Source organism: Pan paniscus, chromosome X, assembly GCF_029289425.2.
Source record: "Pan paniscus chromosome X, NHGRI_mPanPan1-v2.0_pri, whole genome shotgun sequence".
Taxonomy (NCBI): domain Eukaryota; kingdom Metazoa; phylum Chordata; class Mammalia; order Primates; family Hominidae; genus Pan; species Pan paniscus.
This window is the reverse complement of record NC_073272.2, coordinates 1,481,065-1,508,703: the sequence shown is the minus strand read 5'-3', so window position 1 is coordinate 1,508,703 and position 27,639 is coordinate 1,481,065. Positions and strand designations below refer to the sequence as shown.

The 27,639-nt window shown below is 55.7% G+C and overlaps 2 protein-coding genes across 2 annotated transcripts in view; both read right to left on the bottom strand.

Annotated features, from left to right (window-relative positions):
• ASMT (acetylserotonin O-methyltransferase) overlaps positions 1–10,500 on the bottom strand; it is a 42,108-nt gene extending 31,608 nt beyond the window's left edge. The window contains exon 1 of the mRNA XM_063601719.1: positions 1,534–10,500. The gene's annotated coding sequence lies outside the window, so the exon portion shown is untranslated. The remainder of the gene's footprint in view (positions 1–1,533) is intronic.
• Positions 10,501–11,235: 735 nt separating this feature from the next.
• On the bottom strand, positions 11,236–22,267 carry LOC100993215 (A-kinase anchor protein 17A). Its single transcript, XM_034951334.4, has 5 exons — positions 22,100–22,267; positions 19,621–20,401; positions 18,338–18,486; positions 14,306–14,546; positions 11,236–13,085 (listed from the first exon to the last, which is right to left on the bottom strand). Exons 2-5 carry the CDS (start codon positions 20,380–20,382, stop codon positions 12,150–12,152), a joined length of 2,088 nt encoding a protein of 695 aa, XP_034807225.1. The 5' UTR covers positions 20,383–20,401; positions 22,100–22,267; the 3' UTR covers positions 11,236–12,149.
• Positions 22,268–27,639: the final 5,372 nt, after the last annotated feature.

The following is a 27,639-nucleotide window of genomic DNA, read 5'->3' as shown; positions in this document are numbered from 1 at the left end:
GGCTGAGGTGGGAGGATCACTTGAGGTCAGGAGTTCAAGATCAGCCTGGTCAACATGGTGAAACCCCGTCTCTACTAAAAATACAAAAATTAGCCGGGCATGGTGGCAGGTGCCTGTAATCCCAGCTACTGGGGAGGCTGAGGCAGGAGAATCACTTGAACCTGGAAGGGAGAGATTGCAGTGAGCCGAGATTGGGCCATTGCACTCCAGCCTGGGCAACATAGGTCTGTATCAAAAAGAAAGAAAGAAAAAAGAGAGAAACAGAGAGAGAGAAAGAGGAGAGGAGAGAGAGAGAGAAAGAAAGAAGAGAAAAGAAAGAAGAGAGAGACACAGAAATAGAAAGAAAGGAAAGAAAGAAAAGAGAGAGAGAGATACAGAAAGAAAGGAAGAAGGGAGGGAGGGAGGAAGCAAGGAAGAGAGAAAAAGAAAGAAACAAAGAAAAAGAGAGAAATCCTTGAAGTTCAGAGCGATGAAGGGTCCTTGGGGACACCTTACCTGGAGACAGAAGGGGCTGGCCCCCAATCATATTTGCTTAATGGAATCCCAAAGCTACTGTCAGGAGACCAAATCTCTGCCTGCTGTGGGGATTTCTCAGGGATCTGAGTTAAGGCGATTACCTTAGGAATTGAGAAGGGCAGGAACACGGTTGCTAGAGAGTGGAGTCTTACGAAGGACATGAACGGACACTTTTCTTTTTTCTTCTTTTTCCTTTTGAGACAGAGTCTCGCTTTGTCACCAGGCTGGAGTGCGGTGGTGTGGTCTCGGCTCACTGTAACCTCCACCTCCTGGGTTCAAGCGATTCTCCTGCCTCAGCCTCCTGAGTAGCTGGGATTACAGGCACCTGCCACCACCCCCAGCTAATTTTTGTATTTTTAGTAGAGATGGGGTTTCACTATATTGGCCAGGATGATCTCGAACTCCTGACCTCAGGTGATCCGTCTGCCTCAGCCTCCCAAAGTGCTAGGATAATAGGCATGAGCCACTGAACCCAGCCAACAGGCACTTTTCCAAAGATGACACACACGTGGCCAACAAGCATATTGTATTAGTCCGTTTTCATGCAGCTGATAAAGACATATCTGAGACTGCGTAATTTTGGGTAATTTTTTTTTTTTTTTTTTTTTGAGATGGAATCTCGCTCTGTCACCAGGTTGGAGTGCAGTGGCACGATCTCAGCTCACTGCAAGATCTGCCTCCCGGGTTCATGTCATTCTCCTGCCTCAGCCTCCAGAGTAACTGGGACTACAGGCACCCGCCACCACACCCAGCTAATTTTTTGTATTTTTAGTAGAGATGGGGTGTCACCGTGTTAGCCAGGATGGTCTGGATCTCCTGACCTCGTGATTAGCCCGCCTCGGCCTCCCAAAGTGCTGGGATGACAGGCGTGCACCGCACCCAGCCAACAGACACTTCTCCAAAAAAAGACACACACGTGGCTGACAAGCATATTGTATTAGTCCATTTTCATGCTGCTGATAAATACATATCACACTCATGGCAGGAAAGCCAAGGAGAAGCAAAGGCATGTCTTACCTGGTGACAGGCCAGAGGGCGTGTGCAGCAGGGGACCTCCCATTTATAAAACCATCAGATCTCGGCCAGGTGTGGTGGCTCACATGTGTCATCCGGGCAGTTTGGGAGGCAAAGACAGGTGGATCATCTGAGGTCAGCAGTTTGAGACCAGCCTGCCAACATGGTGAAACCCCATCTCTTCTACAAATACAAAAAATTAGCTGGGCGTGGCAGTGCATGCCTGTAATCCTAGCAACTTGGGAGGCTGAGGCAGGAGAATCGCTTGAACCCGGGAGGTGGCGGTTGCAGTGAGCCGAGATCGCGCCGCTGCACTCCAGCCTGGGCGACAGAAGGAGACTCCATCTCAAAACAAAGAAAAAAAAAGATGAAGATGTTAGAAGGTGATTTGGGGGTGTGGACAGAAGGGGAGGGGAGGGAGAGCTGCATTTTGGGGTGAAGGTGGTTTTGGAAGTCTTTGAAATCCAAGGCAGGAGGGACCGGGTGGGTGCTCCCAGGAAAGACCGTCTCTGCCAGAGGGAACAGCAGGTGCGGAGGCCGTGGGGTAGCGGCAGTGCGTCCAGGCTGTTCAAAGAAGAGACAACAACCCTGCATGGGTGGAGCATCTGGAAAGACAGAGGGAGGGGAGGGGAGGGGGCCGATGGACAGGAGACAGGGTGGCTTTAAAAGCCCTCAGGGACATTGCACGGACCCCCTGACCACCTTGAGACAGGGTCTGGCAGGACGGTTTCAGGAGAGGCGTGCATGGTCTGGACACAGTCAGAAGCTGCCATTTTGGGGATGGGATGTTTCGGACACAGAGTTGGCCGGAAAGCCCAGGAGCTTTTGTATAACTTGGGTGAGTGGGACGGCCTGAAGTTTTGGCTGGAGTAGGGTCAGGGGTGGCCTGGAGTCTTAGCTGGAGTAGGGGCAGGGGTGGCCTGGAGGTTTGGCTGGAGTAGGAGTGACCTGGGGGCTTGGCTGGAGTAGGGGCAGGGGAGGCCTGGAGGTTTGGCTGGAGCAGGGTCAGAGGCGGCCTGGAGGCCTGGCTGGAGTAGGGTAAGGGGTGGCCTGGAGGCCTCGCTGGAGTAGGGGCAGGGGTGGCCTGGAGGTTTGGCTGGAGTAGGAGTGACCTGGGGGCTTGGCTGGAGTAGGGGCAGGGGAGGCCTGGAGGTTTGGCTGGAGCAGGGTCAGGGGAGGCCTGGAGGTTTGGCTGGAGCAGTGTCAGAGGCGGCCTGGAGGCCTGGCTGGAGTAGGGGCAGGGGAGGCCTGGAGGTTTGGCTGGAGCAGGGTCAGGGGAGGCCTGGAGGTTTGGCTGGAGTAGTGTCAGAGGCGGCCTGGAGGCCTGGCTGGAGTAGGGTAAGGGGTGGCCTGGAAGCCTGGCTGGAGTAGGGGCAGGGGTGGCCTGGAGGCCTGGCTGGAGCAGGGGCCGGGACGGCCTGAAGTTTTGGCTGGAGTAGGGTCAGGGGTGGCCTGGAGTCTTAGCTGGAGTAGGGGCAGGGGTGGCCTGGAGGTTTGGCTGGAGTAGGAGTGACCTGGGGGCTTGGCTGGAGTAGGGGCAGGGGAGGCCTGGAGGTTTGGCTGGAGCAGTGTCAGAGGCGGCCTGGAGGCCTGGCTGGAGTAGGGTAAGGGGTGGCCTGGAGGCCTGGCTGGAGTAGGGTAAGGGGTGGCCTGGAGGCCTGGCTGGAGTAGGGGCAGGGGTGGCCTGGAGGCTTGGCTGGAGCAGGGGCCGGGACGGCCTGAAGTTTTGGCTGGAGTAGGCTCAGGGGTGGCCTGGAGTCTTAGCTGGAGTAGGGGCAGGGGTGGCCTGGAGGTTTGGCTGGAGTAGGAGTGACCTGGGGGCTTGGCTGGAGTAGGGGCAGGGGAGGCCTGGAGGTTTGGCTGGAGCAGGGTCAGGGGAGGCCTGGAGGTTTGGCTGGAGTAGGAGTGACCTGGGGGCTTGGCTGGAGTAGGGGCAGGAGTGGCCTGGAGGCCTGGCTGGAGTAGGGGCAGGGGAGGCCTGGAGGTTTGGCTGGAGCAGGGTCAGAGGCGGCCTGGAGGCCTGGCTGGAGTAGGGGCAGGGGTGGCCTGGAGGCTTGGCTGGAGTCGGGGTGGGGAGAGAGGCCATTTATTTTACTGTCTCCTGTCTCTGAAGAGAAGGAAGTAAAAGTTGAAAAACAACAGGAATGAAGTCAGTGGCAAGACCAGCCGGCACCCCTGACCAGGCCTGAGGTTAAAACATTAACCCCCGACTCTAACCACACGTGCTCTCAATCTATCAGAACCCTTTCACGTGGAACCCCTTAGAGTTGTAAGCCCTTCAAAGGGCCAGGAACTCTGTCTTTGGAGAGCACGGTTCTCGAGACGTGAGTCCGCCAACGCTTCCGGCCGAATAAAGCCAAAACCTTCCTTAACCTGGTGTCTGAGGGGTTTTATCCGCGGCTAGTCCTGCTACAGGGGCAGGAGTGGCCTGGAGGTTTGGCTGGAGTAGGAACGGGGGCGACCTGGACGCTTGGCTGGAGCAGGGGCAGGGGTGGCCTGGAGGCTTGGCTGGAGTAGAGGACAGGGGCAGCCTGGAGCGTTGGCTGGAGCAGGGGACAGGGGTGGCCTGGAGGCTTGGCTGGATTAAGGGGAGGGCTGGCCTGGAGGCTTGGCTGGAGGAGGGGCAGGGGCGGCCTGGAGGCTTGGTTTGAGTAGGGGACAGCGGCGGCCTGGAGGTTTGGCTGCAGTAGGGACAGGGGTGGCCTGGAGGCTTGGCTGGAGTAGGGGAAGGGCTGTACTGGAGGCTCAGGCACCTGAAGCTTCCTGCAGGCCTCGGAGTCTCACCGGGGCAGCGGCAGCAGGAGAGGAGGGGCCCGAGAGAGATTGAGAAGAGCCTGGGACCCTCCCGGCCAGCGTGGTGTCCCCATGTCCCCAGAATGCAGAAGACCCGGGGCTGGGGTTTGGCGGGGATGTGTGGAGTCTGAGATGCCTGTGGGGTGACTGGCCCTGGATGGTCCAGTGTGCAGGTCCTGCCCTGGGGCAACTGTAAACAGCCGCCCCCTCCGTTCTCCCAGGGGAACATACTGTTGCTTTTTTTTTTTTTTTTTTGAGACTGAGTCTCACTCTGTCACCCAGGCTGGAGTGCAGTGGCGTGATCTTGGCTCACTGCAAGCTCCGCCTCCCGGGTTCACGCCATTCTCCTGCCTCAGCCTCCCCAGTAGCTGGGACTACAGGCACCTGCCACCACACTCGGCTAATTTTGTTTTTGTATTTTTAGTAGAGACGGCATTTCACTGTGTTAGCCAGGATGGTCTCGATCTCCTGACTTCGTGATCCGCCCAACTCGGAGTCCCAAAGTGCTGGGATTACAGGTGTGAAGCACCGCGCTCAGCCCCTGGAGTAGGGACAGGGGTGACCTGGAGGCTTGGCTGGAGTAGGGGCAGGGGTGACCTGGAGGCTTGGCTGGAGTAGGGGCAGGGGTGACCTGGAGTCTTAGCTGGAGTAGGCGCAGGGGTGGCCTGGAGAGGTAAAGGCTGTTGCCTTTACCTCCCAATGACCCTGGCACAGATGGGCTTCCGGACTGAGTGGCTCGGTGGTCTCTGGCAGCCTGGACAAGAGTCATTTGCTGCAGAGAGGGGACGGGACGGAGTGATGGGAAAAGTTTTTCACCAGGAGCAGAGGCATGAGCTGAGTGAGATGGGGTGCACGGAAAAGCCCCTGCCATCTGGGACGGAGGCGGCAGCCCCTGTGCAGGCCGATCCAGCGGCCGGGTGCAAACTCGGGAGGTTTGCTGGGGCAGCGTACAGCGGGGAGGGTAGGGGTCTGGCCGCAGCTTCAGCATCCCCTGGGAAGCCGCTGTTGGAGATGCTGGAGGCCTGCGGGGCGGGCCAGGGCAACACATCACCACCTGGACATCCATGGCTACGGCTGAGGGCTGGGACCTCTCCTATACACCCCATGCATGCATATTTTTCTATACTTTTTTTTTTTTTACTTTTTTTTGAGATGGAGTCTCGCTCTGTCGCCCAGGCTGGAGTGCAGTGGTGCGATCTCGGCTCACTGCAAGCTCCGCCTCCTGGGTTCACGCCATTCTCCTGCCTCAGCCTCCCGAGTAGCTGGGACCACAGGTGCCCGCCACCACGCCCGGCTAGTTTTTTTTGTATTTTTAGTAGAGACGGGGTTTCACCGTGTTAGCAAGGATGGTCTCGATCTCCTGATCTCGTGATCTGCCCGCCTGGGCCTCCCGAAGTGCTGGGATTACAGGCGTGAGCCACCGCGCCCGGTCTATTTTTCTTTTTAGAGACAGAGGGTCTCTCTTTTAGAGATAGGGTCTCACTCTGTCACTCAGGCTGGAGTGTAGGGGCACCATCATTTCTCCCTGCAGCCTTGAACTCCTGGGGTCAAGCGATCCTCCTGCCTCAGCCTCCCGAATAGCTGGGGCCACAGGCACCCACCACCACGCCCAGCTAGTTTAAAAACTTTAAAGTTTCTGTATGTTTGCTAGAGACAAGCTCTCACCATGTTGCCCAGGCTGGTCTCGAATGCCTGGGCTCAGTCAATCCTCCTGCCTCAGCCTCCTGAGTAGCTGGGACTACAGGTGCCTGCCACCAAGCCTGATTAATTATCTTTGTAGAGATGGGGTCTTGCTATGTTGCCCAGGCTGTTCTCAAACTCCTGGGCTCAAGCTATCCTCCTGCCTTGGCCTCCCAGAGTGCTGGGAATTACAGGCATGAGCCAACCTACGCATTTGTAATATTATCTAAAATTTTTCAAAAATGCAGATGGTGCCATTTTAGACATAGAATATATAATTTTTCAAAAACTCTTTGCTTCATCCCGAAGGCTGCGGCCTATGGAATTTGAACATGATCACAATCTGGTAACCATATTCACCCATTTTAACAATACAGGTGAACAAATTAACAGCAGTTCATGTCATATTGGCACTTTTGAAATACATTTTATTTATTTATTTATTTATTTATTTGAGATGGAATCTCACTCTGTCATCCAGGCTGGAGTGCAGTGGGGTGATCTCGGCTCACTGCAACCTCCGCCTCCCGGGTTCAAGCGATTCTCCTGCCTCAGCCTCCCGAGTAGCTGGGACTACAGGCACGCACCTCCATGTCCAGGTAATTTTTGTATTTTTAGTAGAGACGGGGTTTCACCGTGTTGGCTGGGCTGGTCTGGAACTCCTGACCTCGGGTGATCCACCCGTCTCAGCCTCCCAAAGTGCTGGGATTACAGGCGAGAGCCACCGCACCTGGCCCATTTTTTTTTTTTTTACCTTGATATATTATTATAGATTTAGGGCATAGAAGTGCGGTTTTGTTACCCTGGAGGCCGTTACTTTAATTGAAATCACAGAGACACAGAAAGTCAAACGCAGCGTGTTCTCACTTCTGAGTGGGAGCTAAATAATGTGTTCACGTGAGCACAGAGAGTGGAATCGTAGACACAGTGCTGCTTTTTTCACACGTACCCGTATCCCCATCCTCCTTCCCGCTGGAATTCCAAGCTGCACTTTTGAACTTGAAAGTTTACCTGGTGAGGCTGGGTGCGGTGGTTGATGCCTATATTCCCAGCACTTTGGGAGGCAGGTGGATCACCTGAGGTCAGGAGCTTGAGACCAGCCTGGTCAACCTGGTGAAACCCCATCTCTACTAAAAATTAAAAAAAAAAAAAAAAGCCAGGTGTGGTGGCAGACACCTGTAATCCCAGCTACTTCGGAGGCTGAGGCAGGAGAATCACTTGAACCCGGGAGGTGGAGGTTGCGGAGAGCCAAGATTGTGCCGAGATTGTGCCACTGCACTCCAGTCTGGGCGATGGAGCGAGACTGTCTTGAAAAAAAACAAAAAAACGGAAGGAGCCCAGGATGGTCACCGTGACACAGGCCATACTCAACAGGGAAGTTTGATTTTTTTGGCTAAAAGAGATCCTGAGATCCCAACTGAACACGAGGCAAATCAGTTCAGAACTAAGTGTCATAAAAGGGTATGAACGAGAGAATCACACTTTCTCACTCGTATTTTGCAATATATCCATTCTTTTTCTGTTCTGCCACATGGAATTGAAATTCCTTGTGGATTTTATTTTTTATTTTTTGTGAGACAGAATTTCACTCTTGTCGCCCAGGCTGGAGTGCAATGGTGCAATCTCAGCTCACCGCAATCTCCGCCCCCCAGGTTCAAGTAATTCTCCTGCCTCAGCCTGCTGAGTAGCTGCGACTATAGGCGAGTGACAACACGCCTGGCTAATTTTTGTATTTTTAGTAGAGACAGGGTTTCTCCATGTTGGTCAGGCTGGTCTTGAACTCCTGACCTCAGGAGATCCACCAGCCTCGACCTCCCGACGTGCTGGGATTACAGGGGTGAGCCACTGCACCCGGCCTATTGTGGATATTTTAAGTGGATAATAATCCCAATCACTAGAAAGGGACTGAACACAAAGTGCCCTAAATCACAAGACCGAGAGAGACAAAGAGAGACTAAAATAGAGATAGGGAGAGAGGGCAAGCAGAGGGGAAGCTGGGCGAGAGGACAGAAAGAAGGATTAAGAGAGGAGAAGAGACAGGCCGGGCGCGGTGGCTCACGCCTATAATCCCAGCATTTTGGGAGGCCAAGACAGGTGGATCACGAGGTCAGGAGTTCAAGACCAGCCTGGCCAAGATGGTGAAACCTCGTCTCTACCAAAAATAGAAAAAATTAGCCAGGCATGGCAGCAGGTGCCTGTAATCCCAGCTACTTGGGAGGCTGAGGCAGAGAATTGCTTGAACCCAGGAGGCGGAGGTTGCACTGGGCCGAGATCGCGCCACTACACTCCAGCCTGGGCAACGGTGAGATTCCATCTCAAAAAAAAAAAGAAAAAAAAAAAGAAAGGAGGAGAGACGAGACAAAAACATAGATTGGGAGAGAGGACAAGCAGAGGGGAAGCTGGGCGGGAGAAGAGACAGCAGGGAGAAACAGGGGAGAGACTGAGAGGGGTTGAGAGAGGGAGGAGGGCAGGGCACGCACACACCAATCTCCTATGCTCCCCCCAGAAATCTGTGGGGCAACATTCCTCGGGTTGAATGCTTCCATTTCTTCCTTCCAGGCTCAAGTGTAAAGACAAAATCTAATCAGTAACAGCGTTGCTTCAATTAATCTCCATTCTCACCTATCAGCCGCTACTTACTGCTACTGACCCCTACAGCAAAGAAGAGAAATTTCAGCCGGGCGCGGTGGCTCACGTCTGTAATCCCAGCACTTTGAGAGGCCGAGGCTGGTGGATCTCCTGGGGTCAGGAGTTCAAGACCAGCCTGGCCAACATGAAGAAACCCTGCCTCTACTTAAAAATTCAAAAATTTTAGAATTTTTGAATTCGTCTCAAAAAATAAAAGAGAAAGAAATAGGAAAGAGGGAAGGAAGGAAAGGAAAAAAGAGAAAAGGAAAGAAAAGGAAAAGAAAAGAAAGGGAGGGAGGGAGGGAGGGAAGGAGAGGAAGGAAAGGGAGGAAAGAGAAAGAAAGAAAGGATGGAAGGAAGGAAAGCAGGCAGGAAGGAGAGGAAAGGGAGGAAAGGAGAGGACGGAAGGAAGGAAGGGAGGAAGGGAAGGAGGGAGGAAGGAAGGGCGGAGGGAGGGAGAGAAGGAAGGAAGGGAGGGAAGGAAGGAAGGAGAGAGATAGCACGAGGGAGAGAGAGAGCACGAGCGATAGAGAAAAGAGAAAACAGAGAAAAGGAGTTCAGATTCCTAAATCTCTTCCATAGATACCCAGTTCTATAGGCCTGGGGGTGGTGCTCTCCAGCTTTCCTAGACTGCCCACATCTAACATATCACAAGGCAACACGCATTCAATTTCTGCCACCTTCTCTCCCATCAACCCCTAGCCCAGTCCACCAGCACTTCAAGCCGCCACACTCATCACACTCCCAGCTTACAGCCCTCTTGCTTCTCGTCCCAAAAGTCTGGGGTGGGTCAGCCTCATGAGTGTGATCAGCTCCATGTCCACCTTTCCTGCTTCTCTTCTGCCTACTCCTTCCCCCGGCCACATGCACTTCTTGACCTCAGACACACCACGTCCACCCTTCTGTCTTGCGCACACAGCTCGCTCGAGAAGCTATCACTGGGACTTCTCATCCCTGTGTCTACACATTCCTCAGCGTTGCAGGGAGTGCTGTCTTTTCCAGCACCATATCCCAGGTGCCCAGAGCAACACCTGCTCCTAGCAACGTTGTTTGTTTGTTTTTTTTTGAGATGGAGTCTCGCTCTGTCGCCCAGGCTGGAGTGCAGTGGCGCGATCTCGGCTCACTGCAACCTCTGCCCCCCAGATTCAAGCGATTCTCCTGCCTCAGCCTCCCGAGTAGCTGGGATTACAGGTGACCATCCCCACGCCCGGCTAATTTTTTGTGTTTTTAGTAGAGACGGGGTTTCACCATGTTGGCCAGGCTGGTCTTGAACTCCTGACCTCAGGTGATACACCTGCCTCGGCCTCCCAAAGTGCTGGGATAACAGATGTGAGCCACCACGCCTGGCCCTGGCAACGTTCTTATAACTACTGAACAGGCAAAAAGCTCAGTGCTGGGCTGGACAGACTGACACAGATACACAGCTTTTTTTTTTTTGAGGAGTCTCGCTCTGTCCCCCAGGCTGGAGTGCAGTGGCGTGATCTCGGCTCACTGTAAGCTCCACCTCCCCGGTTCACGCCATTCTCCTGCCTCAGCCTCCCGAGTAGCTGGGACTACAGGCGCCCGCCACCATGCCTGGCTAATTTGTATTTTTAGTAGAGAAGGGGTTTTACCGTGTTAGCCAGGATGGTCTCGATCTCCTGATCTCGTGATCTGCCCGCCTCAGCCTCCCAAAGTGCTGGGATGACAGGCTTGAATTGCCGCGCCCGGCCAGATGCAGACTTCTGAGAGGCCCGTGTTTGCAAACGCTCTGTGTCTGGACGCATCTTGTCAGTTGGTCTCAGGCCAGACAGAGCCATTTGAGAGAAAGGTGTGTGTGTAGCGCTCATCTGTCTGCTAGTGATATGAGCTTGGGGGTGCAACAGGCACGTGTCCAGCCCTCCAGTCCCCAAGAACGTTTGTGTTTTAATTAAACAGAGGAACAGACTATTCCACTGTGGGTCAAGCAGGCAGTGCCTATGCTACCTGTGACCACTACTTTAGGCGGGGAAAAGAACCGTCTTTGGCCGGGCGCGGTGGCTCACGCCTGTAATCCCAACACTTTGGGAGGCCAAGGCGGGCAGATCATGAGGTCAGGAGATCGAGACCATCCTGGCTAACACCGTGAAACCCTGTCTCTACTAAAAAATACAAAAAAATTGGCTGGGCACGGTGGTGGGTGCCTATCGTCCCAGCTACTCGGGAAGCCGAGGCAGGAGAATGGTGTGAACCCGGGAGGTGGAGCTTGCAGTAAGCCGAGATCATGCCACTGCACTGCAGCCTGGGTGACAGAGCGAGACTCCGGCTCAAAAAAAAAAAAGAACGACCGTCTTTTAAATTTGCTTTAAAAACAGCTCCTTGGCTTTAAAAAAGATTGGTTTTGGGAATTTGGCTAAGTTTATGTTCTCAGCAAACAAATCAGATGCCTCTTAAGAGCCAGGATTCTCCTCTCAGAAGGTTACTACCACCGTACAGCTGCGGGAGAGCTGTGGGATATGTCATCATTGAATCAGCAGTTCTAGGAAAAGCGAACGATCTCTACTGGTTTCACGCACACTTGGCTAGCCTCAGCTGAATAATGCAGTCTAAGGAACATAAAAACACAAAAATCGTAAGCGTGAAAAATTTTAGTTCATTGGAAAAGGATTTTATTTCACCATAAAAATGCAAACTGGAATAAACACCATCTTTCCTAACGCGAACGTTACAGCTATTTTTAGGTATTTCTGAGCTTCACTTGGAGAAGCAAACGATTATAAAACAAGTTTGCAGCCTGAAATCTGTTTGAAACATTCCAAGTAAAAATAATTTAGCAAAACAGCTTCTTAAAAAAACCACACACACTAACCTTTACTAGAAACCAAAGCTTTTAACCAATCTTTTTTATGCTTAATTCCTTGAAGTTGTAAAAAGTGAATGTTTTTGAAGGAGCATCAGACCATTTTGTACCACTCCCCACATACCGACACCTTAGAAAGAACGGCCCGTTCGAGTTTTGATCTTAAAGGACTTGTACCTTCCTCATCCGTGACTCAATGTCAGCACGACGATTCGGCATCCCACCCAAACTGCATTTCCTGATCAGTTAAAATTACAAACGGGGGGAAAAAATCACCAGGGCAACGCTTTCTTTTCAGTGCCAGTGTGACTCTGGTGGCCCGTGCACCTCCTAGGCCGTGCACGCACGGAGGTCGCCAAGCAGACACAGAAATCCCCGTGTGGGGGAATGCAGCAGCTCTGCCATCCTCACGACTGTCGGTCTGTGCAATTTTCCTGACTGAGAGAGGAGCGGCCGCGTTAAAGCTATCGGATCAAGTTTTAAAGGACTACGTGTTTGAAACTGAAGTGCCAAGTACGCTGTGGTGAGTGGAGAAAGATGGATCTCTAACGCATGGTGTCTTCCTTCCTGCCAGCGGGCTCCTTGGACATTCGTGGCTGCAGAAGGGTCTTGGCTTTGCAGGGGTGGATGGAGAGCGGCCAAGGAGCGGCCAGGAGGCTCGAGCAGGTCCTGGTCTTTCCTGGACAGGCCGTGCCCGTCATTACCTGTTCCAGGTACTGCGGTGCCTGCTCGGGGACCGGGAGCGCGACCGCTCGCTTCGGCGGCGGTGGCGGCTGTGCTTCCTGCTGGCGCTGCCCCTCCGCTCCCGGCTCCGCTCCCTCCGGTGCCTGTCTTTGCTGTAGGACCTCCGGGACCGGGTGTGGTCCGGGCTCGTGCTGCGCCGGCGGGGGCTGTCATCCTTGTAGACGTGCTTCTTGTGGGGCCGCCGCTCCTTGCGCGGCCTCCCGTCCTCCCTGCTGCCGGCCCGCCTGGCCCGGCTCCTCTCCCGCTTGTGCCGGTCATCAAGCCCGTCTCCGGTGGCCCGGCCCCGGCCCTTGCTGGGCTCCCGGTTGCACTTGTCCTGTTCCGACCGGGTGTCCTTTTTGGAGACATTCTGCTCGCAGGCAGGGATGCCCTTGGGCTGTTGGTTGTTGTCAGGAATGCAGGAGAGGACGCCGCCCGGGCACCTCTTCTCTGGAGAGCCATCCTCGGGGGCCACACGACAGGAGCTCTGACCCTCCTTGCACGGGGCCTCCTCGGCCACGCTCCCGTTCACGCTTTTGGGAGCGCCGTCGGCCTCTGGGTGGGCCGCGCTCTCCTTGGGGGCACCGGCCGGGGGCTGGCCCCCGAGGGGGTGCAGCGTGGTGGCGCTCACACAGCCGGACGACACGGTCTGCAGGATGTCCAGGACGGGCTGCAGCAGGTCGGCGTGTGCCACGCCCAGCTCGTCGTGCGCGTGGCCGTCGTCCGGCTTCTTGCTCAGCAGGATGCTCAGCAGCCGCTCGCGCAGCTCCCGCTCTTTCCGCTGCAGGCCCAGCGCGCGCTCCTTCTCCTCCTCCACGCGCCGCAGCTCGGCCTCCTGCAGCCGCCGCCGCTCCTCCTGCTGCTGGAGCCTCAGCTTCTCCTCCTTCTGCTCCTGTTCCCGTAGCTTCACAGCCTGCGGGGAAGAGGAAAGTGCAGCTGAGCCCGGTTCCCGAGCCTGGCCGGACACGTGGGACAGGAGCTGGGAAGGTGTTTGGAGGCCCCATGGTCTGGGGATGCAGGATCAGCGGCCTGGCTGGACTCCAGCCCTGGGGTGGGGGGCGTCTCCTACGGCGAGCCAGGTCCAGCCCGTCCATCCCTCGGCTCCCGCGGCCACACCTGGGGCCATCATGCGTCTGAGTGAGAAGGAAACCCCTTGGCAAAGCGACTCGGCGCAGCCCCAGGGCGGGCCTCTTGGGCAGAGCCGGGCCCTGCCGGGAGCCCCACCACGTTGCACACAGGCGCCTGCGGTTAGGTCACAAGCGGCCGCCAGCAACAGGGAGCTGAGATGACGCCGCAGACACATGCCGCCGCCGTAGCTGCGGGGCGAGCCTGGCCTAGCCTGGGTTAGTGTCTTCAATATTCACCATGAGGTAAGGACTGGGCTGCCACATGTCTCAGCCTCTTGTCATGCTCCTTCCCGGGGACTTATCACAACTGTAATCAGACAACAGGTTATGGGGTCGCCCCGCGTTGGACTCCAGGGGGACGCGGCCCTCCTGAGGACAAGGAGCGTGCCGGGGACGTCTGTCCTGGGGAGGTCTGTCTGTCTGTGGGCCCTGGCCCCGGGCTCATGGGAGTTACCAGTCGCGCCTGCAGGAGGAGCAGGGAGGCTCTTGGTGCTGAGGGGGTCGTCAGTACCGGCGCTGGTGAGACCTGTCAGGTTCACTCTGCGGAGGAGGGACCCGGGGCCCACGGCAGGCCCCCTCTGTGTGCTCAGCCCTCCCCCCAGCCCACCTTGCCCCTCTGCTCTGGGCCACTGGTGAGGTCACAGCCAGGCCAGCTGACCACACACAGAGGCATGGGCCAGAGAGAGCGGCCCCCTGCACTCTCTGCCACTGCCCCGACCCAAAGGAAACAGAGAGCCTCTGCCGCGGCCCCCGGGAGGCTGCCAGCCTGCTCGGGGAACCTGAATGCACCAGCTTTGCAAAAGGAAACTGTCACAGCTCTGAAATCACGACAGACGAGCGCTACACCCTCCCGGGCAGGAGCCGTCATCCTCGGCATTAAAGCTGGTTTCGTGGCTACAGCTGCAGCCGGCGGGGAAATGGCGCCGTGACGCCGCCCGCATTTCAGGGGAGGGCACCGAGGGCAGCCCGGGCGCGGCTGGCGGCTGCAGAGGGAGCCCCCGGGTACCTTGGCTCTGCTGAGCAGCTCGGCGATGAGCCGGATGGACTGCAGGTTCCTCTGGGCCAGCAGCAGCTTGCGCTCCTCCAGCTTGATCTTCTCCTGCAGCTGCTTCTGCTCCTCTGCCTGCAGCTTCTCCAGCTTCTTCTGATTCCGGCGCAGCTCACGGTCCCTCTGCTTCTGCTCCCTCTTGCGAAGCTTCTCTTCTCTTTTCCTCTCTCGCTCCAGCTCTTCCAGCTCCTTCTGTTTCCTGTGTGGAACACACCGGGGGCTCGTCACAGAGCGCGCTGCAGCCAACACACCACACACCATACAAGCGGCTTTTCACACACGGCGGAACAGGCCACAGTGCAACGATTAAGCATTTAACTCTTTATCCCAAAGTGGACCTCAGTTGACTCAAAGCAGCCCGAGAGGTGGAAGGAGTGAGCCGGGCGAAGAGCTCCGTGACCTTCCAACACACCGTCCTGCTAAGTGCGACCCAACCCCGAAACCACGAAGAAAACGACCACTGGACCGACCACATCAAAAGCCACGCCCCCGGTCAGGGGAAAGACGGACGGACGGACGGACGGGTGAAAGAGGAACCCCAGCAGGCCCAACAAGGCCCCGGGATGCACGGCGGCGCGGGGGAGGCCGCTTCTGCCCACCAGGAACCGCGCTGGGTGACTCCTTGTTGTGCAGGACTCCTGTGAGAGCACCACACAGCACTGGCACGGGGGGACCTCTCTCTAAACAAATCCAACCACAGCCACGCCACTCAGCTCCTTGCACTTTTCCTGTGGAGAGGGGTGTCCAGGAAGTGAGGATGAATGCGGCCGGGGAGGGGCACGGTCCCCAGAGAGAGACCACAAGACACAGTAGGGAGTTCCCCAGCTCACCCTCCCCCGCCCTGCCACTCTCAAATGCATTTCAACCAACACTGGACATAGGAACAAGTCGCAGCTGTTCCTATGGAACACGACATGGAGGCGGAGACTTCTGAAGCCTGGGTGGGTGCCAACTGCCTAGTGAGGCCACAAAGCCTGCCGGGGTGACACAGACCCACGCAGACACCAAGGCGAGAGGAGACACGGGGACAAGGAGGAGCAGGCCGGGAGAAAAGGCATCCCACGCTCTGCCACCCCAAGAAGGGGGCCGGGCCAGGTGCCGACGCCCAGGCAGTGATCCCCAGCAGGTCCTCAGGCAGTTTCATGTGCTGAAGGTTTAACCGCCCTGTGAGCTGTCACCGCCCCACGAGCTTGGAGGGTGGCTCAGGGCAGCCCAGCACACAGCACGCCCTTAGGCGGGACTCACCGACGCCCGCCTCGAGGCTGGGCAGCTTTCAGAGGACAGCTCTCATCAAGCTCAAAGTTACCCGTGAGGGCTGAACAAGCAAACACGCCTCATCTCCACCCACCAGAAAGAAATGCAGGAGGCTGCCCTGGGCCTCCCCTCATGCTCAGCCTCTGAGGAAGGACACTGGGGGACAGCGGGGGCAAGTACGGCCGTGCGTGTGGAGCCCTCCTGGCCAGCTCCCCCAGACAACAGGCCTGCCCCTCCCTGGGGCTCTGGACACCCCATCCTGCTCTCGAGAACCTCATGGCCCGGCCCCGCTTCCCCCAATCCCTCTGTGGTCTGGCCACGCAGACGGGGTCCCTTCCCTGCAGAGACACACTCCACTACTCCAACGTCCATCTCTCCTCAGGGAAAGATCAAGGATGCAGCTTCTTCTCCGCACCCGCAAGCTGCTTTCTGAAATGTTGCGGGGACACTCCTGCAACACTGAGATGTCCGAGGCTCTGAGTCCCACTCCACACTTCCAGAATGTGGACAGGCACATTCAGCCAGGCCTGGGCTGTGTCTGCAGCCCGGAAGAGTCCCTGTAACGTCCCAGGACTGTCTCCCACCCCAGCTGTCCTGGTCGGCCTGACAGCGGCTGACACAGGGGACCTGGACTCAACCCCACATCCGAACCGCCCCTCCCAGGGGCCGCCTCCCAGGATGGCGACGCAGCAGCATGTCCCTCCCTCCCGGGGCGTCTGCCTCTCTGTGCTGCCTGCCTTAGGTCCTGGGAATCCTGACGGCTGACATGGGCCCCCCGCCAGCACATTCACAGCCACTCGCTTACACACTGCACCTGCGTCACCTAAGGAGCCCTCGGGGTTCAGATTCAGAGGCTGACAACCCGACTCTCCCCTGGGGAGGCAACGGGGGCTACGTAAAGAACACCACGGGCAGGATGGACCTGCTCCCAGGAGTTCAGTGCCGGGACTCTTGTGCAAACATCACCGGCCACACACATCAACACGCTGGCACCAGCGTCACATAAAGCAGTGAGAAATGGAAACAAAACGGACCAACTCGGTCCCACCAGAGGCTGTCCAGGAGCCCCCCAGCCAAGTCCAACACGTCCCAGACTTGATATCGGCGACATGAAGCGCAACAGACGTGCAGGACGCACCAAAGTCGTCAGAGGACACGGCAGGAGAGACGGAGGAGGAAGAGGAGGAGGATTCCACCTCACTAGGAGGGTGGGAGGGATGGAGTAGGAGGAGGAGGAGGATTCCGCCTCACGGGATTCACAGGAAGTTGTTGGTTCCCTCCTGCAATACTAAGAAGATAAAAGGGGCTACAAAGAGTGACCTGAGGTTGTCTCTGGTACCGCAACCACAGTGAACGACCCAGGCAATTGCTTTAAAGGCCTCTTATGTGAAACCGGGTTTTTGTCCTATCATTGCTTTTTTGTTTTGTTTTTTTTTAAATCTGGCCATCACCATCAACCCTCTACTTCATTTTGTAAATGTAGCCTCAACCTAAATGCAAACTTGCAAACAGCCAAGGCATTCTGCTTGTTTCAGCGGGAGGTGTGAACAGCATGTGGAGGGAGAAGAGGTGGCTCTTCGGGCAAGGCGCGGTGCCGGGAGCCGGCAGAGATCGTGTCAGACCACGACGTGTGACAAGAAAAAGAGAAACATGCATATTCTGCTGCGTCTCAAGCAGCCACTCACGCAGGTCCTCACGTGCACAGCTGAGCACCCACAGGCACGCACACACACCCATATGTGCGCACACAAGTACACACACGGGTTCACAGGCACACACGCATGCACACAGGCACATGTGTGCTATGTGCACAGATACAGAGGCACACACGTGGGCACACGGGCACATACACACACAGGTACACACATGCACACAGGTACACGAGCTCACAGGCACGCATGCACACACACACAGGCACGTGCGCACAGATGCAGAGGCACACATGGGCACACATGCGTACACACGCACAGGTACACGAGCTCACAGGCACGCATGTACACACAGAGGCACATGTGTGCACAGACGCAGAGGCACACACACGTAGGCACACATGCGTACATACACACAGGTACACACATAAGCTCAGACACGCATGCACACACACAGGCACGTGTGCACAGACGCAGAGGCACACACACGTGGGCACACATGCGTACATACGCACACAGGTACAGGAGCTCACAGGCACGCATGCATGCACAGAGGCATGTGTGCACAGACGCAGAGGCACAGACACGTGGGCACACATGCGTACATATGCACACAGGTACATGAGCTCACAGGCACGCATGCATGCACAGAGGCATGTGTGCACAGACGCAGAGGCACACACACGTAGGCACACATGCGTACATACGCACACAGGTACAGGAGCTCACAGGCACGCAAGAATGCACAGAGGCATGTGTGCACAGACGCAGAGGCACAGACACGTGGGCACACATACGTACATACGCACACAGGTACACACACGAGCTCACACACATGCACGCACACACAGGCACATGTGCACACAGATGCTCCGGCACACACTCTCGGGCGCACATACGTACATACAAAGTACACACACCGGTTCACAGGCATACATGCGTCCATGCACACAGGTACACACACAAGCTCACAAGCATGCATGCACACACACACGCACAGGAATACATGCAGACACACGCACACGGGTCTGCGCACACTCCCAGGTGCCGGACACCAGCGCCGAGGGCCCGCTCCCGCAGAAGGTACCTTTCCTCCGCTCGCTGCCTCTCCTCCGCTTCCTTCTCTCTGCGCTTTTGTTCTTCTCTTTGCTGCTCCAGTTCCTGAAGCTTCTGCCTCTCCAGCTGCCGCTTCTTAATTGAGGCATCACTCAGGTGTTTGGTCGAATCAAAAGAAACCTTTAAAAGCAAAAACAGTGTCAGATGGCCTTCCCCCAAAACCCCCCAGACACACGGCCAGGCGCCCTCTCCTGGGCCGTAGGGCCGAGTGGCCTCAGAGCCTGAGCGCCCGCTCACCGCTCCCGTCCGGTGCAGACCCAGACAGTGGAGCCCAGAAGCCAAACCAATCCCTTCAAGTCACCATCAGTGGCTCAAGACTTAGCTCATCCCACGGAGTTACGACTCAACGAGGAACACCAACTAGCCCTCGCCACTTACTGAAAACAAGTGACACGCCACCGCTGTGAGACACAGCTCCCCTTCCGCTACCCGGCTCCACCATTCCCTGTGGCCACAGTCACTGAGCAGGCTGCCTGCCCACACCCACAGGGCACATCTTAAGGCCACAAAACCCCCTCCAGGAGGCTGGCTCATTGGTCACTGTGAAGCCAACACGGTCAAAACACGAGGCTAGGCTGAGCGCAGTGGCTCACGCCTGTAATCCCAGCACTTTGGGAGGGCGAGGCAGGCAGTTCATGAGGTCAGGAGTTCGAGACCAGCCTGGCCAACACGGCGAAACCCTGTTTCTACTAAAAATACAAAAATTAGCCAGGTGTGATGGCACGCGCCTGTAGTCCCAGCTACTCGGGAGGCTGAGGCAGAAGAATCGCTCGAACCCAGGAGGCGGAGGATGCACTGAGCAAAGATTGTGCCACTGCACTCCAGCCCAGGAAACAGATCGAGACTCTGTCTCGAAATAAAAATAAAAATAAAAAAAATAAAAAAGCACATGAGGCTAAAGGGAACGTTCAGCCCTGGTTTCAAGGCGCATTCTGGGAAGGCCAGGTTCTCTTGGTTCTGACACGGTTCAAATCCCTGTCAGAGTTCCTGAGGCTCCACCCCTCACCTACTATATGACCTGTGTCTCCCCCACATCTTCCTTAAGATACCGAATTTCCAAAACCACAGCACGGGACCCCTACTCCACCTCACGCCTGTGCCTCTGAAATTGGACAGGCACAGGACTGTTGCTGCCATTTTACTTAGGGGAGGTCCCCACAGCCTCAGGGGTGTGGCTGGGAGCGTTCTGCTGACCCTGCTGGAAGGAAGTCGCCGGAGGGAGGAAGCGCGTGGCTCTCGGTGCCCAGGACTCACCTTGATGTTGCAGGCCACGGCCTTGCCGTCCTCGCCCTTGTACATGAGTTTCATCCCGCGCAGGGCGCTCATGGCCTGGATGAAGCCCACGTACTCGCGGTACTGCACATAGGCCTCGAAGTTCAAGTGCCCCCCGAAACTGAAGGTGTGGAAGTTGCGGCCCGTCATCTCCTCCCGGTAGGGGTCCAGCATGGGGATGTCCACATTCCGGATCTCCCCGAACTTCTCAAACACCTTGACCAGGACGTCCTCGCTGGGCTTCTCGGAGCCCGACTCCTTCAGGGCGAACCACTTGCAGGGCAGCCCCTCCAAGTGGATGGTGTCCGGCCGCTCCCCCGGCAGGGTCTCGTTCATGTCCTTGGCGTCGCGGAAGAAGGAGTCCCAGTCGTGGCGGGTGGGGAAGTCGATCTTGAACTCGGCCGCGCGCACCTTCAGGATGTCGGAGAAGCCGCTGAGCTTGATGGTCTTGCCGTCCAGGCAGGCCAGAAAAGACTTGACCAGGCTCTTGTTCTCCACCTCCCCCTCGAAGCGGATGAAGTCCATGGTGCTCTTGGAAATACGCAGCGTGGAGAACTGGTGGTTGTGCACCATGCCCTTCAGCCTCTCCATCACCTCCCAGTTGGAGATGGACTTCCCCGGCTGCTTCAGCTGTGGGAGCGCCACGCTGATGGTCATCTTGGTGATGGGCTTCAGGTACAAGCCGTAAGCAGGGCAGAGCTCCACGGCCTCAGACGTGTCGTGCACGATGGTAGCCGCTGCCATAGCCTCCGGGACCTTGGGCCTGAAACATAAGAGGCAGTCAGTCAGCACCGGCACCCCCCACCTCCCCCGCCACTGAGGAGGGGCCAAGCCAGCAGGCACTTTCTGGACCCGGAGAAGAGAAACAGCAGTGTCTCTCTGCCGTGTCAGAGACTGGTTTCCACTTTGTTAACAGCCATCTCAACGGAGTTTTTTACTTTTTGAAATCATTAAGAGTACACCAAAGGGGAAAGAGCCGAGCTGATAAAGAACAGGTTAGTGTCAAAGCCTCGGTCAGCACTGCCCGACACCTTACATCCAGCAGCCAGCAGCTAGCAGCTCCCAAGGCCTGCGGAATAGGAAGCTGAGCACGACCAGGCCCCTCACACAGGTCAAGTAGGAACGGGGACGCTACAAACGCCTACCTCCACGGGAAGGGGCAGAAAGACACTGGGGAAGGGAAGGGGCCAGGGAGAGCACAGCTGCAGGCATCTGGAAAGGTTTTGTGGAGGGGGCGGCGGCCCTGTACTTGCCCTGATAAAACAGGAAGTCTCGGGCTACAAAAACAATCCAGAACCATGAACCCTAGTAATCTCCACGAAGGCCAGACATATCCCAGCTTTAACCCACTCAAAGCCAAAAAGTACAAGGAACTTTCCACAAGTTATAGGGGCCGAAGTCCCCCATCTGCGCCTTCTTTCTCCGCCCACCTTCTTTAACCCACCTCTTCCCTGCTGAGCTGACGGGCAGCCACTTCCTGACGGCCAAGTCCAAGTAGAGGAAGCTTCACACACACAAACCCAAACATCTCAGGTGACCGCCTCCGGCCCGGCCGCCCACCCCATCAACCTGGAGGCTTCCTGCCAGGCCCAGGAGACGGCCTCCTCGCCCAAGCCCGAGGTGGGAGGTGCGAAAGAAGGGAGGGAGGGTGGAGAAGCTACCAGAAAAGGTCAGTGGGGCACCAGGGAGGGGCTCCAGTCTGGACACAGACCAGTGAACCCTCCCCCAGAACCCAAGCGGCCCCAGCAACTTCACCGCCCAGGAACCCTCCCCACTCTGGCCTCCAGCGCCCTCCGACCACCCCGGTACACCTGGCTGCCCAATCCCCAGTAGGCGGCATTGCCCCTGGTATTCCCACCTACCGCAGCCCCCCAGCATAGCCTCAGGCTGCCGCTGGCACCCCTGGCAGGGCCCCACACATTCTCAGGCCCTTGGCCACTCGGTACCCTCAGCTCCTCAGTTCCCCGCTCCCCACCACCCTCCTGGATGAGCCCCAATACCCCAACCTACACAGCACCGCCCCAGCCTCCGAAAACCCCGGACAGCCCCTTGCTTCCCACTGTAGACCTAGGAGCGACCGCAGCGCCACGTCCCCTAGTCCCAGGCCTCCTAGTCTCCCGCCCATCCGATCCCCCGAGCTCCCAGCCCTCCGACACCGCTGCAGGCCTCAGCTCCTTCGGTGCAGTCCCAGGAACCGCTCCAGCCCCTACCCCTACTTCCAGGGACCCCGGGACCCCGACCGCAGACCTCCCCAGCCGCCGATTCCCCCGTACGGCCCCAGGCGCTCCCAGCCCCCCGGTGGCACCCCACGCCCCCCAACCCCACGCACCCCAACCCCAGCCCCGTCACCTCCGAGACCCCTAGGCGCCGCCTCCCAAGCCCCGGCCCCCCGGGCCCGGCCCTAGGAGCGAAGCGTTCGCCGGCTGCAGCCAGGCCCGGGAGTCACGGGGGCGGCACTCACCTGCGCGGGGCTCCGCCTGCGTCCCAGGCCGCCGCCGCCGCTGGCCCAAGCTCCCGCCGTCCCCCGACGATCCCCGGACAGGCGCGGCCTCACCGCCGGGCGCCGCCACCGTCCCCTGGAGGCGCCTCCGACGCCGCCACCGCCGTCGCCGCCCGCCCTCTATGACGCATTTCCACTTCCGGCGCGCGGGCTCGCGGAAGAGGCCGCGCGGCAGCACCCGGTTTCTCCTTCTTGCCCTGGCTCCGCCCCTGGGAGGAGGGACTTCCGGGAGCCCGGCCTTTTGCACTGCGCGTGCGCGAGTCCGCCCCGCCCCCCCCCCCCCCCCCCCCCCATGGTGCCACCTGCCTGCGGGTAACCAGGGGAGGTAGTTGGGCCAGGGTCTGTGGTCATCGCCCTTAAGCCAAACAGGAGGGGGGCCGGTCTGGGGTCTAAATTCCAATTGTAGAGTCAAATATATATAACAAAATTCTAAAACGTAATAGGATCCTATAACGGGATTCTATACTATACTTGCAAATTATGGGTAATATACTTGAATAATATAATTTATGTATAAATTAGATATCATATTCTATGATGTAATTATAGAATTACATATACATTGCTAGTTAATTAACTATTAATTGAATGGTTAATAATTATTAATTGTATATTAATAATTATTAAAGCGTACCATTACATAATGTAATTATGAAATAATAAATGATAACTTACCATGGTATTATGAAATTAATAATAATTTATATTGCAATTATGAAATAAATGATCATTTCTAATTATAAGATAATTTATAATGTAATTATGAAATAAATATAATGTAATTTAAAAATAAATGATAATCTAATGTAATTATGAAGCAAATGCTATTGTATAATATAATCATAATTTATAATGTAATTGTGGAATAATAAATGATAATCTATAGTGTAATTATGAAATAAATGAAAATATATAATGTAATTCTGAAATGATCATTTATAATGTAATTATGAAATAATAAATGACAATTTATAATGTGATTACAAAATAATAAATGAGGCCAGGTGCGGTGGCTCACGTCTGTAATGCCAGCACTTTGGAGGGCCAAGGCGGGCAGATCACAAGGTCAGGAGTTCAAGACCAGCCTGGAGCAGGGCGTGGTGGCTCATGCCTGTAATCCCAGCACTTTGGGAGGCCGAGATGTGCGGATGATGAGGTCAGGAGATCAAGACCATCCTGGCTAACACGATGAAACCCCGTCTTTACTAAAAATACAAAAAATAATCAGCCGGGCGTGGTGGTGGGCACCTGTAGTCCCAGCTACTCTGGAGGCTGTGGCAGGAGAATGGTGTGAACCTGGGAGGTGGGGCTTGCAGTGAGCCGAGATCGTGCCACTGCACTCCAGCCTGGTTGACAGAGCGACACTCCATGTCAAAACAAAACAAAAAAAAGACCAGCCTGGCCAGCATGGTGAAACCCCGTCTCTACTAAAAAGACAAAAAACTAGCCGGGTGTGGAGGTGGGTGCCTGTAGTCCCAGCTACTCAGGAGGCTGAGGCAGGCCCGAGAATCACTTGAACCCAGGAGGCAGAGGTTGCAGTGAGTGAAGATGGCGCCACTGCACTCCATCCTGGGCAACAGAGCGAGACTCTGTCTCCAATAAATAAATAAATAAATAATGATAATTAATAATGCATTATTCATTTTTTATCTATTATAATTTATTGTTTATTAAGTATGCCATGCTCTATGTGAGAGGTACGTGCTTCTGACGTCCCAAATATGTCACAAGTCCCCAAACTGGATATCCAGGGTCAGATAATCAGAACAGAAATCTTGCATTGCTCAACATCAGCTATCAACAAAGTAGAAAGCGAACACACCAGGGGCCTGAGGAAGACGGACCATTCTGTGAACCCAGGCAGGCTTCAGAGGGGCCGGGCTGTGTAAGAGGGTTGCTATGCCTTCCATGTTTCTGTCCTTCCAAAACTCAAGTTCAAACTCAGTTCCCACTGCAAGAGTATTAGAGGTGGTGCTTTTAGGAGGTGGTTAGGTCATGAGTGGGATTTGTGCTCTTAGAAGACAGGCCCCAGAGAGCTCTCTCGCCCTTTCCACCATGTGAGGACACAGCCAGAAGGAACCACCTGTGAACCAGCAAGCGGGTCCTCACCAGACACTGAACCTCCCACTCATTGATCTTGGACTCTCAGCCTCCAGAACCGTGAGACATAAAAGTCTGCGGTTTAGGCCGGGTACGGTGGCTCCTGCCTGTAATCCCAGCACTTTGGCAGGCCAAGGCGGGTGGATCACCTGAGGTCAGGAGTTTGAGACCAGTGTGGCCAACATGGTGAAACCCTGTCTTTACTAAAAATAAAAAAATTAGCTGGGCATGGTGGTGCGCACCTGTAATCCCAGCTATTCCGGAGGCTGAGGCAGGAGAATTGCTTGAACCTGGGAGGTGGAGGTCGCAGTGAGCCAAGATTGCGCCATTGCACTCCAGCCTGGATGACAAGAGGAAGACTCTGTCTCAAAAGAAGGGGAGGGGAGGGGAAGGGAGGGGAATGGAGGGGAATGGAGGGGAAGGGAGGGGAAGGGAGAGGAGGGGAGGGGAAGGGAGGGGAAGGGAGGGGAAGGGAAAGGAGGGGAGGGGAGGAGAGGGGAGGGGAGGAGAGGGGAAGGGAGGGGAGGAGAGGGGAAGGGAGGGGAGGGGAGGGGAAGGGAGGGGACGGGAAGGGAGGGGAGGTGAGGAGGGGATGGGAGGAAAGAAGGGAAGGGGAGGGGAAGGGGGGAGGAGAGGGAAGGGGAAGGGAGCGGAGGAAAGGGGGAGGGGGGAGGGGAGGGGAAGGGAAGGGAGGGGAAGGGAGGGGAGGGGAGGGGAAGGGAAGGGAGGGGAGGGGAAGGGAGGGGAGGCGAGGGGAGGGGAAGGGAGAGGAAGGGGAGGGGAGGGGAAGGGAAGGGAGGAGGGGATGGGAGGAAAGAAGGGATTGGAAGAGGAGGGGAAGGGAAGGGAGAAGAGGGGAGGGGAAGGGGGGAGGAGAGGGCAGGGGAAGGGGGGAGGAGAGGGCAGGGGAAGGAGGGAGGAGAGGGGAGGGGAAGGCGGGGAGGAGAGGGGAAGGGAAGGGAGGGGAGGAGAGGGGAGGGAAGGGGAGGGGAAGGGAAGGGAGGGGAGGGGAAGGGAGGGGAGGGGAGGGGAGGGGAAGGGAGAGGAAGGGGAGGGGAGGGGAAGGGAAGGGAGGAAAGAAGGGATTGGAAGAGGAGGGGAAGGGAAGGGAGAAGAGGGGAGGGGAAGGGGGGAGGAGAGGGCAGGGGAAGGCGGGGAGGAGAGGGCAGGGGAAGGAGGGAGGAGAGGGGAGGGGAAGGTGGGGAGGAGAGGGGAAGGGAAGGGAGGGGAGGGGAAGGGAATGGAGAGGAGGGGAAGGGAGGGGAGGGGAAGGAAGAAGAGGGTTTGTGGGTATTTGGGGGGCGTTTGCATTGTGTGAGCCATGTTGTCCATAAAGGCTAATATTAATATGATTATGAGTCTCTACTTGACCAAGGAGAAAACAAACACACCAGGTTCCCCAGGACAGGGACCATTCTGTGAACCCAAGCAGGCTTCTCAGTGAGACACACCCCTTTGCTGCCTGCATGTACATTCTTCTTCTTCTTAGGGACACGAAAGCGTTTGGGGTTCTCTTTAAAATTCTTCTCGCTGCTGCTGCTTTACATACCATTGGTGTGTGTTTCCCGGGGGGAGCTGTTAAATTCGGAAACCACTTTGCCACTCAGCTAGTTCCCTGAAGGTATTTACAAAGCAAATTCAGAAGGAGATATTCACTCCTTCAGAACCAGCAAGCACCAAAGGATGGTTATAATAATCTGGAAAACCTTTAAGGAAAATGCTTGGCCTCCTAAAGCATTTTGGATCAAAACATCCGTCTCCTGAATGTACCCCAGGAATAAAAAAACAAAGTTCTCGGATATCTGCAGCCGTAATCCTTTGTCATGGGGAGGTAGCCATGAGTCTTTGTTGTGTACCCAGTCTGTATCATTTCCATGAATTGAGCATGAAAGGCAAATAAAAAGATTCTGAGATATCAGTCTCATGATGCTGCAGCAAAGGTGCTGGAACTTTCCAGATGCAATAAGCTCTCTAGTCAACAGACTTCAAGATAATCAAACAGGAGAGTATTCTAGGTAGGCCCGACCTAATCAGGTGAGCACTTAAAAGAAGGTCTCGGGCTGGGCACGGTGGCTCACGCCTGTAATCCCAGCACTTGGGGAGGCCGAGGCAGGTGGATCACGAGGTCAGGAGTTCGAGACCAGCCTGGCCAAGATGGTGAAACCCCATGTCTACTAAAAGTACAAAAAATTAGCTGGGCGTGGTGGCACACGCCTGTAATCCCAGCTACTCCGGAGGCTGAGGCAGAGAATTGCTTAAACCTGGAGGGCCGGAGCTTGCAGTGAGCCGAGATCGCACCACTGCACTCCAGCCTGGGCAACAGAGCGAGACTCTGTCTCAAAAAAAATAAATACATAAAAAAATAAATAAATAAACAAGAAAGGCTGGCTGCGGTGGCTCAGGCCTGTATAATCCCAGCACTTGGGGAGGCCGAGGCGGGTGGATCATGAGGTCAGGAGTTCGAGACTAGCCTGGGCAACATGATGAAACCCCGTCTCTACTAAAAATACATTAACCTGGAGGGGCGGAGCTTGTAGTGAGCCGAGATCTGGCCACTGCACTCCAGCCTGGGCGACAGAGCTAGACTCTGTCTCAAAACAAACAAACAAACAAACGGGCTCATGCCTGTAATCCCAGCACTTGGGGAGGCCAAGGCAGGTGGATCACGAGGTCAGGAGTTTGAGACCAGCCTGGCCAACATGGTGAAACCCTGTTTCTACTAAAAATATGAAAATTAGCTGGGCGTGGTGGCGTGCACCTGTAATCCCAGTTACTCGGGAGGCTGAGGCGGGAGAATCGCTTGAACCTGGGAGACCGAGGTTGCAGTGAGCCAAGATCATGCCACTGCACTCCAGTCTGGCAACAGGGCAAGACTCTGTCTCAAAAACAAACAAACAAACAAAAACAAACAAACAAAAAACACAACAACAACAAAAACAAACAAAAAACAAAAAACACAACAACAAAAACAAAAAAACAAAAATAAAAAAATGAGAAGAGTCCACAGCACATTCCTCGGACATTCAGCCTCATTGCCTCTGCTCTAGCTCTTCTGGGAGCATCTGGAAGATCTGGAAGCATCTAGAAGATCTGCGTGCATCATCCTGCTTGTCTATTCTTGGGTGACTTGATACCTCTTGAGGAGCTGGTTTCTGTGAACTCTGTGAAATCCTCTTGGACGTTCTGCATCTCTTCACCTGAAAATGGAGAAAAAGGTTTTCAGCTGTTTTGGGTTGACCTGGATGAATGGGAGGAATTTCTGCATGATGCTTCTGAGGTGGGCTGTTTCCCTGAAATATCTTTTTTGTTTTGTTTTGTTTTTTTGAGACGGAGTCTCGCTCTGTTGCCCAGGCTAGAGTGCAGAGATGCAATCTCAGCTGACTGCAAACTCTGCCTCCCGG

Coding starts and splice junctions, on each gene's coding strand:
- LOC100993215 (XM_034951334.4), bottom strand. CDS start 20,382: ATGGCAGCGGCTACCATCGTGCACGACACGTCTGAGGCCGTGGAGCTC. Junction 14,547..18,337: donor AGGCAGCGAGCGGAGGAAAG/GTACCTTCTGCG, acceptor TGTTCCACACAG/GAAACAGAAGGAGCTGGAAG. Junction 13,086..14,305: donor AGCTGCTCAGCAGAGCCAAG/GTACCCGGGGGC, acceptor TCTTCCCCGCAG/GCTGTGAAGCTACGGGAACA.